The sequence below is a fragment of the Callorhinus ursinus genome, unplaced genomic scaffold (genome assembly GCF_003265705.2).
Source record: "Callorhinus ursinus isolate GAN/ISIS: 27379988/994484 unplaced genomic scaffold, GSC_fseal_2.0 scaffold1462, whole genome shotgun sequence".
NCBI classification, from domain to species: Eukaryota; Metazoa; Chordata; class Mammalia; order Carnivora; family Otariidae; genus Callorhinus; species Callorhinus ursinus.
In genome coordinates, this window is record NW_027398517.1 from 1 (window position 1) to 11,052 (window position 11,052).

At 49.7% G+C, this 11,052-nt stretch overlaps 1 protein-coding gene across 1 annotated transcript; it reads right to left on the reverse strand.

Annotated features, from left to right (window-relative positions):
* Positions 1-1,359: 1,359 nt before the first annotated feature.
* LOC112819064 (transmembrane emp24 domain-containing protein 9-like) lies at positions 1,360-4,721 on the reverse strand. The gene is made up of 5 exons (XM_073890638.1): positions 4,328-4,721; positions 3,859-3,959; positions 3,425-3,550; positions 1,969-2,115; positions 1,360-1,830 (listed from the first exon to the last, which is right to left on the reverse strand). The coding sequence occupies exons 1-5, from the start codon at positions 4,455-4,457 to the stop codon at positions 1,681-1,683; spliced, it is 654 nt and encodes a 217-aa protein (XP_073746739.1). The 5' UTR covers positions 4,458-4,721; the 3' UTR covers positions 1,360-1,680.
* Between the last annotated feature and the right edge of the window lie 6,331 nt (positions 4,722-11,052).

Consider the following 11,052-nt stretch of genomic DNA (forward strand, 5'->3'; position numbering starts at 1 on the left):
GTCATCCTGGCCCGGCAGTATGGCTCTGAAGGCAGGTTCACTTTCACTTCCCGTACCCCAAGGGAACACCAGATCTGTCCTGTGGTCTCTCTTAGAGTTGGGATTATGATATAGTGGCTTTCTTTCGGTATCCCAAATTGCCATGTTCTTTTTTTGCTTTAGGGCTCCTGTATGTGCTAGTCCTTCTGGCCAGAACACACTTCCCCCAGCTAACTCCTAATCATGAATGCAATTCTAAAAAGCAGCCTTCTCTGACCATCTAGATTAGACCAGAGCTAGTATCATGTCGTTCTCAGCACATACCCTTCTCAGAAACATGCATCGCCTTTACCTGTTGTTCAAGCCCTGCCTCATTTGGTATCAGACCATAGGCTCCATGTGCAAGAATGTGCATGTCTGGATTGCTCTGCTTCTCCTATGGCAGAGAGCAAAGCACCCCCCCAACACACACACCCCTTCAGGTAAGGGTAATGAATCCTAAGATCACAAACTCTGTCTGAGGTTACTCTCCAGTGGTTCCCCACCAGCCGTCAGTTCAGTCCACTCATACTTTCCAGAGGCCAGTCATGACCACACCCACAAATGAGCGAATCTCCAAGGCTTGCAGTGTCCCTCAAACATATCCTAGGGGCGGGTGGGTCTGTCTTGGGCCAAGTGCTGGGGCTGTCCCCACATCCCCCTCCTCATGGGGAGTCTCCCTTTATTGACATCCTTAGCTTTGATGATTTGGGCTTCATTTTGTTGAGGGTGCCAGCCAGTGAAATTTCCTTATCACAGAAAATATCAGATTCACATGAGAGATGACTATTCCAACAGGGCAACCAGCAGAGGTAAAATGTGGGCTAGATCAGGCAGTTGCAGTGGGTGCATAGATGCCTGGTCATCTACACCTGTGAAGGTTCTGACATGTGAAGGTCAAGTTATAGGAGATGCCGACTATAATGGAAACTATTACTTGGAATCCTATTTTTTTTTTTTAAAGGAGAAAAGAAAGCATCTTCTGAAAAAAAATCAACCTGTGACATCATAAAGACAGACATAGGTTGGCTGAAAAATAGTGGGAAGACAGAGGTGCCCATCCAACTACCTGGAAGAACCCAGCAGAAGAGCACATGAACCTGACTGGAGCCCGCAAAGAGGCACAGGATCACCACAAGCACTCAGGTTACCCATAAGATGGGCCCAAATTGGACCTTTCTGGAAAGGGCTCCACAGGTTGCTAAGGCTTTTGGAGAACAAGCTTTCTTCATCCCATCCATTTCAGGATCCGTCCCCACCAATGCATGCAGAGCCTCACATGTTAATATCTGGTTAGAAACAAAACACCAGAATGAATTGCAGAGCGGGAGGCAATAAATGTTTAGGTCAGAAAGGTTGCAGTTTATAGTCACTCTTAATTCTATCTTGGGACAGTTCATCCATCCGGTTTAGCCAGGGGCGTGGGGGCACCCTCACCTTCCTCCTCAACAGCACAAAGCCACAAAATCCTACAGCTCCCCGACCAAGCATCTAGTGGGCAACTCATCCTCTCCCAAATGCTGGCTGAGAAACCAGTTGAAAGAGGTCCTCTGTTCCCCCTGCAGGGTTGGGGGATTGGGAGCCAGGAAATAGACCAGGCCAGGGCACTTTCAATCAGTTAACAGAAGGGGAATGAGTTGGGGCTAGGTTTCTGGGGCCCAACTACACCAGCTTCTTGGCTTTAAAGAAACTCTTGAGGTGCTGCATCTGCCAGACACCCGTGGCAACCAGAATGAAGGTCTGCAGAATGGACCACCACAGCACACGCTGGTTGGTGCTCTCGCTGGTCTGCCGGAAGCGCTCCTCTCGCCACTGCGGGAGGAGAGAAGGGAGAAGCCACCTGTCTAGAACTGAATTTCACCCCCACCCCCTCGGCGGGAAGGGCCGGAAGAGCCACTTCCCAGGAGGTCACACAGCCCCTGCCCCAGCTGTGCCAACCCAGCCCCTCACCCTCTGATACTCCTGCTCCTTCTGGATCAACTCCACCTGCTCCACAAGCTGCTGTACACGCAGATGCAGCTGGGTCAGCTTGTCCTTGGCCGCAAATTCCGCATAATCATTGGTGTGTTCACCCAACTGCATGTCCAAGTGAATGGCCTGGAACAGGAGGACCCAGGATGGGGGTCAGGGGAGCTTAGCTCTGTGAACCTGCCAGAAATCTAGCTTCTACGTCCCCATCTGGGCCTGATGCTGGCAGCTCCATTCCTCACACACCGACCTGGTGACTGGCCCTGCTCAGGGGGTCAGAACACCAGATCGGAACCCTGCTTATGTGGAGTTCTACATTGAAAACACAAAGGATGGGACTACACGTGCAGAGAAATAGAGGTGTGACTCAGCCAGGCAGTTTACTAGAAGTTCTGTATGGGGAGGTGACAATGGAGAGCCCTGAAGCACTCAGAGGCAGAATAGCTCTGAATCTCACGTCATGAAGCTTGGTCTTTATCCTAGGGATGGCTGGGAGCCAAGGGAGAGTTTGTTTTTTGTTTTTTTGTGTTTTTTTTGCTGTCAAATTTTATTTCTTTTTAATTTTTTGGATTTTTTAAATTTTGTTATGTTAATCACCATACATTACATCATTAGTTTTTGATGTAGTGTTCCTTGATTCATTGTTTGCGTATAACACCCAGTACTCCATTCAGTACATGCCCTCTTTAATACCCATCACCAGGGTAACCCATCCCCCCGCCCCTCTCCCCTCTAGAACCCTCAGTTTGTTTCTCAGAGTCCATAATCTCTCATGGTTCATCTCCCCGTCTGATTCCCCCGCCCTTCATTTTTCCCTTCCTGCTATCTTCTTTTTTTTTTTTTTTTAACATACAACATATTATTTGTTTCAGAGATACAGGTCTGTGATTCAACAGTCTTACACACATCACAGCGCTCACCATAGCACATACCCTCCCCAATGTCTATCACCAGCCACCCCATCCCTCCCACCCCCCTCCACTCTAGCAACCCTCCATTTGTTTCCTGAGATTAAGAATTCCTATCAGTGAGGTCATATGATACATGTCTTTCTCTGATTGACTTATTTCGCTCAGCATAATACCCTCCAGTTCCATCCATGTCGTTGCAAATGGCATATGGAGGGCCTCAAAAAGTTGAAAATAGAGCTACCATACAACGAGCAATTACACTACTGGGTATTTATCCCAAAGATACAAATGTAGGGATTCGAAGGGGTATGTGCACCCCGATGTTTATAGCAGCAATGTCCAAGGGAGAGTTTTAAGTCAGAGTGACTCCCTCCCAAGGTCCCCTTTCATCCTCAGGAGTGGTTGTCAGGGTGCTTCAGGTAAAGTCTCAGCCCTACTCAATAGGCACCACCCACCACACCCTTCTCACTCTAGAGGCCAAGGAATTGAGTCCCTGGGGACAGGGGCCTCCCGCCTGCCACACTCACCAGCTTGCCATCATAGAAGAGGGCGAACCGGATGGACTCAAGGTGGAGGCAGATCTGGTGCTCTCCGGGAGACTGGGAGGTGAAGGTGAAGCTGCCCTGAGGGCCATACTGTCGGGCCAGAAGGTTCTAGAGGAAGCAGCCTCCAGTGAGCACAGAGAAGTTAGCCTAGTACCTGCTCCCAGGAGAATTCTGGGGGTATCCCAGGTGCAGACCCCCGCAGGCCAGAGGGGTGGGTGTGAGGGAAATAGCATCGGTTTGGCTGGAAAGTCTCAGATGCCAGCACTGCTAATACAGAATACAGATGGCAAAGACCATGGCCCTCCTTGAGGTAGCCTGCCTGACCAGATCCTTCTGTGAGAAATGAAGGACGAGAGAGGGCTACGCATTGACGCTGGGGCGTTGGGGGGCATGCAAGGAGTAAAGGCCTGCCTCACCTTGTTCTCCGGGTCTTTCACAAACACGAACAAATTGATCCACTGCGGGGAGGGCTGGTACTTTTCCATAGCGGGGTCGTAGAGCTCCGTCTTGTAGTTACCTAATGGAGAGGCAACAGAGGTGCATTTCTGTCCATCCCCGTGACCAAGTCATGGTGGTCGGGGGTGGGGGGTCGAGGGACAGGAAGATCTCGAGTCTGACCACTGCCCTCCGCTTCTCCTCCCTTCTCCAGCACGACTTCTCTGCCATCGTTCGAGTCTGCATCAGACTCGGCGCCCCTGGCCCGCCGCACAGGCAAGAGAGGATGCCTTGGCTAGACTTCTGTCCACCCATTCTCCCCGCCCCAGCCCACCCCCGGCAGGGGAGGGAAGGTGCGGGCCTGAGCTGGTGCCACGGCGCCCCATTCCCCTCCCTTCTCAGGATTCTGGGTGCAGGGAGGGCAAGGCCGGGAGTGGCGGGCGCGCGCACCTATGACCACGGTACCATCGGGGATCTCCTGGATGAAGCACTTCTCCTCCAGCTCGCGGACCTCAAGGTAGAACGCGCCCCCGTGGCCCATGAGCGCCAGCAGCTGCCCCAGCAGCAACGGCAGGGCCATACCGGTTGCTTGCGCTCTGCCCCATCCCCGCCCGGGGCCAGCCCCTAGAGCCCCGCAGACCCCCGCCACCTTCGCAGGCAAGTCTTACGGGTCTCCGCGCGGAGCGTGCGGAGACTGCGAGCGCACTTGCGGACTACAACTCCCGGGAGACCCCGCGCGGCCCCGCCCCCGGTGCGTTCCTGCTGTTCCGGGCTGCGGAGGGGCCACGCAAGCCCCGACCCAACCTGCGCCAGGCTCTAGAGCGATTTCCACCGCCCGCATCTCTTACTCCGCGTAGAAACTCGGGGATCTGTGGGTGCTGTTAGCCCTTCTTGCTGATTGAGGTAACATCCTCAAAGAGGGGAGGGGGCTTGCCTTCTGCAACTTGCAGGGCAGTCACCCCAGATGTGTGCGGAAAGGATGGGGCTAATGGGAAGTTTATTACCTGGACTTGAACCTCGAAGAGCTTAGAATCGATTGGGGGAAGGAGGTGACATGGTGAGACGGAATGAGAAGCCCTGAAGCAGTAATTCAGGAAGGGGAGAGGGAAATGTCGCGGTTTCCATGGTAGAGATAGATTTGACTCAAGCCTTGAAGGATGGTTAAAATCTCCCTGAGCAGCGGGGAACAAGAGCAGTTTAGGCACGGGGACCCAGGATTGCTTAGCAGCCAGTGGGCCGGTTAAGGGACTGGGGGAAGAAAAGTTATAGGAACATGGAGGGAGGAGGTAATTGGACTGAATCTGAGGGCGCAGGAGGTGCCGAGCACACTTCAACAGGAGAGCCCTTCCTCCAGTGTACTTTTCTCTGCATTGGGACCAAAAAGAGGTTGTGGGTGAGCCTGGAAGGAAGAGAAGATGGCAAGCAAGCCACTGGAAAAGGATAGGGGTACACAACTAAAAGGTGTGGGAGGGTGACGCCAACATGACAAAATGGGGACCCAGAAAAAACAAGTCTCGAGAATTCCAAAGTTCACAATGCCCTGGGTAGAACAGTGTAGACCCAAACATGTCAATAGAAAGCTGTAGCCCAACCCAGGTAATAGGATGAAGTCTTCCACCTCCTAGTGCCCAGTGATAAGAGATGCTCATTAGTTTATTCAGTAATATGTGGTGATGACGATGATGATGATGATCTTTATGTATATATAATCTCAATACAGTGTTTTAAGATTGACAATATGGGGGTATCTGGATGGCTCAGATGGTTAAGCGTCTGCCTTTGGTTCAGGTCATGATCTCAGGGTCCTGGGATGGAGCCCCACATCAGGCTCCCTGCACAGCGGGGAGCCTGATTCTCCCTCTCCCTCTGCCCGCCCCTCCCCCTGCTTGTGTGCTCGCTCTCTCTGTGTGTCAAATAAATAAATAAAAATCTTTAAAAAAAATATTGGCAATATGTTTTAGTTACCAGGAATGGTCCCTCATTTTAGTGGTGTAGCTCGTTGGCAGTGTTTTTTATTTCTTATTTCTTCACTGAGAATGATCATTAAACAAAAATGGCAGAGTCGGATGTTAACAAAAGTCATATGTTAGAAAGGGCAAGTAAGACAAAAGCTGAAAAGCATCTGTTGGAGATTTGGGAGCTAGTTGTTCACCAGGGGATGCAGCCAGAGCTGGGAGCAGAGGCAGAAAAGCAAGGATTCAGTCTTGGAAAGCGAGGTGCTGTCCGTGGTCCTGAAGCGTGGTTCCTCTCTAGACCAGTACCACCCACCACCTGTAGTAAAGCATTGGCTGTTTTATTTTTAATAAAATTTGCAATCCCTCACAAACCAATACTCCTATAAAATACAATAAAATATGAAACTAATCATGTGCTTGGATATCACATCACTATTAAATTTCTGTAAAAATTCCTAAACGCTTAGTCAATTTCTGTACTTACCTCATTGCAGACCTATAACAAACATGGACCAGTACCAGCCCCCACACCACACTGTGAATATCACTCTTGCATGGCAGTGGTCCACTGGCCAGACTACTCACAGGAATCTCCCAAAGTGTAAAAAGTGGAAAATGCTTGCAGTTACATGTATGTAGGAGATAGTGCACCAGTGAGATTTCAAGGCCCAGAACCCAGACATTAGGAAGGGGGAACATGACTGTCCAAGTAGCAAAATTGTTTTGTTAAAAATAGAACAACCTGGGGGTGCCCAGGTGGCTCAGTCAGTAAAGCATCTGACTTTGGCTGGGGTCCTGGTCTCAGGCCCACCTACTGCTTTGACTGTGTCCAATGCCCAGTGGGGGAGATTTCCAACAAGATGGGTAAGGATCCTTTCTTCTACTAACTTGGGGTTTAGGTCTTCTTTTTCTAGTTCTTCAAGTTGTAAAGTGAAGTTGTTGATTTGAGATATTTCTTATGAGTGTACGCATTTATAGCTATAAATGTCTTTTTTAGCACTGCTTTCTCTGTGTCCCATATGTTTCAGTGTTTTTGTTATCATTCATCTCTAAGGATTTTTCTCAGAAATCCCCTGTGATTTCTTCTTGATTGATTGGTTGCTTAAGAGGGTGTTAATTAGGGGCGACTGGGTGGCTCAGTTGGTTAAGCATCTGCCTTCAGCTCAGATCATAATCCCGGGGTCCTGGGATCAAGCCCTGCCCCTTGGGCTCCCTGCTCAGTGGGGAGCTTCCTTTTCCCTCTGCCCCTCCCCCCAGCTCATTCTCTCTCTCCCAAATAAATAAATAAAATCTTAAGAAAAAAAGAGAAGGGCCGCCTGGGTGGCTCAGATGGTTAAGCATCTGCCTCTGGCTCAGGTCATGATCCTGGGATTGAGCCCCACATCCAGCTCCTGGCTCAGCAGGGAGCCTGCTTCTCCCTCTCCCTCTGTCTCTCTCCCTGCTCATGCTCTCATTCTCTCTGTATCTCTGTGTCTCAAATGAATAAATAAAATCTTAAAAAAAAGAGGATGTTGCTTAAAGAGAAAAAATAGAAATATGTAATTACAATATTGCTATAATTGTTGATATAAGCAATAAGCTGATTAACTCTCCAGATAATTAACTGAGGGAAAAAAGCCAATCTCAAAAGGTTACATACCTTATGAGTCCATTTATATAACATTCTGGAAATGACAAAATTATAGAAATGGAGAACACAGATTACTTGTTGTCTGAGGTTAAGGAGAGGGTGAAGGAATAGGGAAGTGGGTGTGGCTTGAATACACAGCATGAGGGATCCCTGTGGTGATGGAAATGTTCCCTGTCTTGACTGTATCAATATCAATATCCTGGTTGTGATATTGTATTATACGTGGTCAAGATGTTACCATGGGGGAAACTAGGTGATGGGTACACTGGATCTCTCTGCATTGTTTCTTACAACTGCATGTGAATCTATAATTATCTCAACATAAAAAGTTTAATTTTAAAAGCAATAGAAAATTTTATTATAAAATGTTATCATTTGTTAATTCTGTAATCATTTGTTAATTCCGAATCCTGGTGACATCAGCACTAATAGCATGTAGTTATAACAGCACTAAGAAAAACACAAGCAGTAATTCACAGAAGAAAACAAATGACCAACAAAAAAATGCTCAGTATCCAAGGAAATAAAAATTAAGAGGATAGTGAAATACAACTTTTCATTCAATTATTTTGCAAGATTAAAAAGGTTGAGAACTAAAAAAAAAAAAAGAAGAAGAAGATAGCAGGAGGGGAAGAATGAAGGGGGGAAATCGGAGGGGGAGACAAACCATGAGAGACTATGGACTCTGAGAAACAAACTGAAGGTTCTAGAGGGGAGGGGGGTGGGGGGATGGGTTAGCCTGGTGATGGGTATTAAAGAGGGCACGTTCTGCATGGAGCCCTGGGTGCTGGACGCAAACAGTGAATCATGGAACACTACATCAAAAACTAATGATGTAATGTATGGTGATTAACATAACATAAAAAAAAAAAGGTTGAGAACTTTGACCAGGGTGTGCGGAAGTAAGCACAAGAACCCACTGCTGGGGGGCGACTGAGTGGCTCAGTCGTTAAGCGTCTGCCTTTGACTCAGGTCATGATCCCAGGGTCCTGGGATCAAGCCCCGCATCAGGCTCCCTGCTTGGTAGGAAGCCTGCTTCTCCCTTTCCCACTCCCCCTGCTTGTGTTCCTGCTCTCCCTCTCTGTCTCTGTCAAATAAATAAATAAAATCTTTAAAAGAAAAAAAAAAAGAACCCACTGCTGGTGAGACTGTAAATCGGTATGAAGTTTGAAAGGGCAATTTTACCAAAAAACTATGTCCTACAGTAATGCTTTTTTTAGAAAACGAACACAAATTTATGTACAATATATGTAAGAGCAAATGATTAGGGGAAAGAAATCTTAACCACTTTCATCACAGGAGTGGTTAAAAAAAATAAGGTATGAACCAAGATTATGTTATAGTGTTACTGTTGAGAAAAATGAGGTAAAGACTTCCAATGAAGGGGAAATGTCAACACATCCTCATCAAACTTCCCTCCCCAAGACCAAACGAAACAACAAAGAGAACCCGAATTAGAGAGAAAACCTCCAACTTCTATGAAACCTTGAAGTGGCACAATCAGAAACTGCTAACTCCAAAGAGCTGCCAAAATACACCGGAATTTGGATAAAATCCAGGAAGGACACGAAGGGCACACCCAGACCTCTGTTGACCTCACATTGAGTGCAGAGCCCTCCAAAACGGGGCGGCTCTGCCCCCAAGACCCCCACCAATACTCCTTTACCTGAGGGCCACTGGGGCACCGAAACACGTTCCGGAAAGGAGTCACCACGGCCGAGCTCTGCAGCAAAGCCCGCGTGGACGACGTCTGGTGCTGATGCGGGGGCAGGGCGGGAGGAGGGGCATACCTGGTACCATACAGACCAGATCAGACCAGAGCTAGGATTGGATGAATTTGGAGGTGAAAGAGAAGTGGTAAAAGAAATCTCCTAGGCTCCTTTTTTTTTTTTGTATTTGAATTTTTTTCGAAAATCAGTTGGTGCACTGTTGGTGTCACTTTTTCAAAGTTCAGTTTTTTTAAAAATAGAAGCAAGCCCAAAGTGTCGGACACAGAGACGTCAAGTCAGGGATCCTCAGTTTCAATCCTGTTTTCAATCCTGTATCTGCTCATAATTCATTCTGCGACCACAAATTGCGTTACTTACAGCATCTGTAAAAAGTTGATAAACACTAGTAGTCGCCGGACCGGCACCACGATCAACGGAAGGAAGGTTTCAATTCTGAGGGCGCAATTAGGTTGCAGGCAGAAGCTGCTCTCCAACCAGGTACTGCCTCGCCGTGGCCGCGGGGCATCTCGGGACTTGTAGTCCAGCCGGTCGAACTCGCTGTCCCGGCAGGCCCCGCGGCGGCGGCGGCAGGGCTACGTGGCGCCGCCGGCTGCCCTTGCGCCGGCAGGTGGGGCAAGATGGCTGCGGAGCAGGGCGTGAGGGTCGTAGGGCCCCGGTCCGGAGCGGGACTGGGCAGCGTGGTTAGGGCCCTCGCGCTGCTGCTGTGTTTTGCGGCCCGCGGAGGCGCACTTTACTTCCACATCGGGGAGACCGAAAAGAAGTGCTTTATTGAGGAGATTCCGGACGAGACCATGGTTATAGGTGCGGGTGGAAGGGGAGAGTTTGGAACAAGACCTTGGTCTTGGGGCGGGGGGCGCGGGAGAGTCCGCTCTTCCAGAGCGGGGAGCAGCCGGTCTCGCCGCGTCCTGGCGAGGGCCGACTCGACCCCACCTCGCGCTCGTCTGACCTGGGTTCGCCCCGCTTCCCTCCAGGAAACTACCGGACACAGCTGTATGACAAGCAGCGGGAGGAGTACCAGCCGGCCACCCCCGGGCTTGGTATGTTCGTGGAGGTGAAGGACCCAGAGGACAAGGTGAGCCGGCCCCTGAGCCCCGCCGAGCCCTCCACTCCGCACTTCACCGCTAGACCAGGCGGGCGCTGGTACTTCCCTCCTACTCGCCGCAGCGGCTCAACTGCTGGCGGTCGTTGGGGGTTGGTGAGAAGATCCCGGATTTTCGCTCTAGGCCAAACTTGGGCTGCTATAAGGCTAGCGGCTCCTCTCAGCTTCTTCCCGACTGCTGCGTGACTCGGCCAAGCCCCCTTCCCTGCCCCGAGCCGTTTTCCTGGCCTGTGAGATGGAAATGCACCTGTCTTGTAGGCGTGGTTCGTGGGTTAATTGTGGTGCTGGCCATCAAAGAATTTCGTTAACTCTAATGCTGTGACGTCTAGACTTGAGGAGTTCACAGAACGGGGTGCTTTCCAAAACCAATGAGCGGCTTTTAATTTCGACGAATATTAAAGCAAAAGAAAAAAAATCTTTAGTTGCCACCTTTGGTTTAAGAAAAGAACCACACCAAAAGAGCGGAAATGGCAGGAGCTCCAATAAAGAGCCCTTCCCAAGAGCAGTCACGTGTCAGCTCCATCTCAGACGCTTCACCTCTGCCCCAGAAGGTTCTCAGACAAGGCTTGGGCAACTGCTGCTGAGCAGCTCTAGACCTTTTAATGTTGCGAGGTGCCTAAGGCTCTGTTTGCCAACTTTTGAGGCACTGAGAGCCTGAAGCCCTGTTTCCTTCCAGCCCCATCCCCCTGTAACACTGAAGGCTTTTCTCTCCAGGTCATCCTGGCCCGGCAGTATGGCTCTGAAGGCAGGTTCACTTTCAC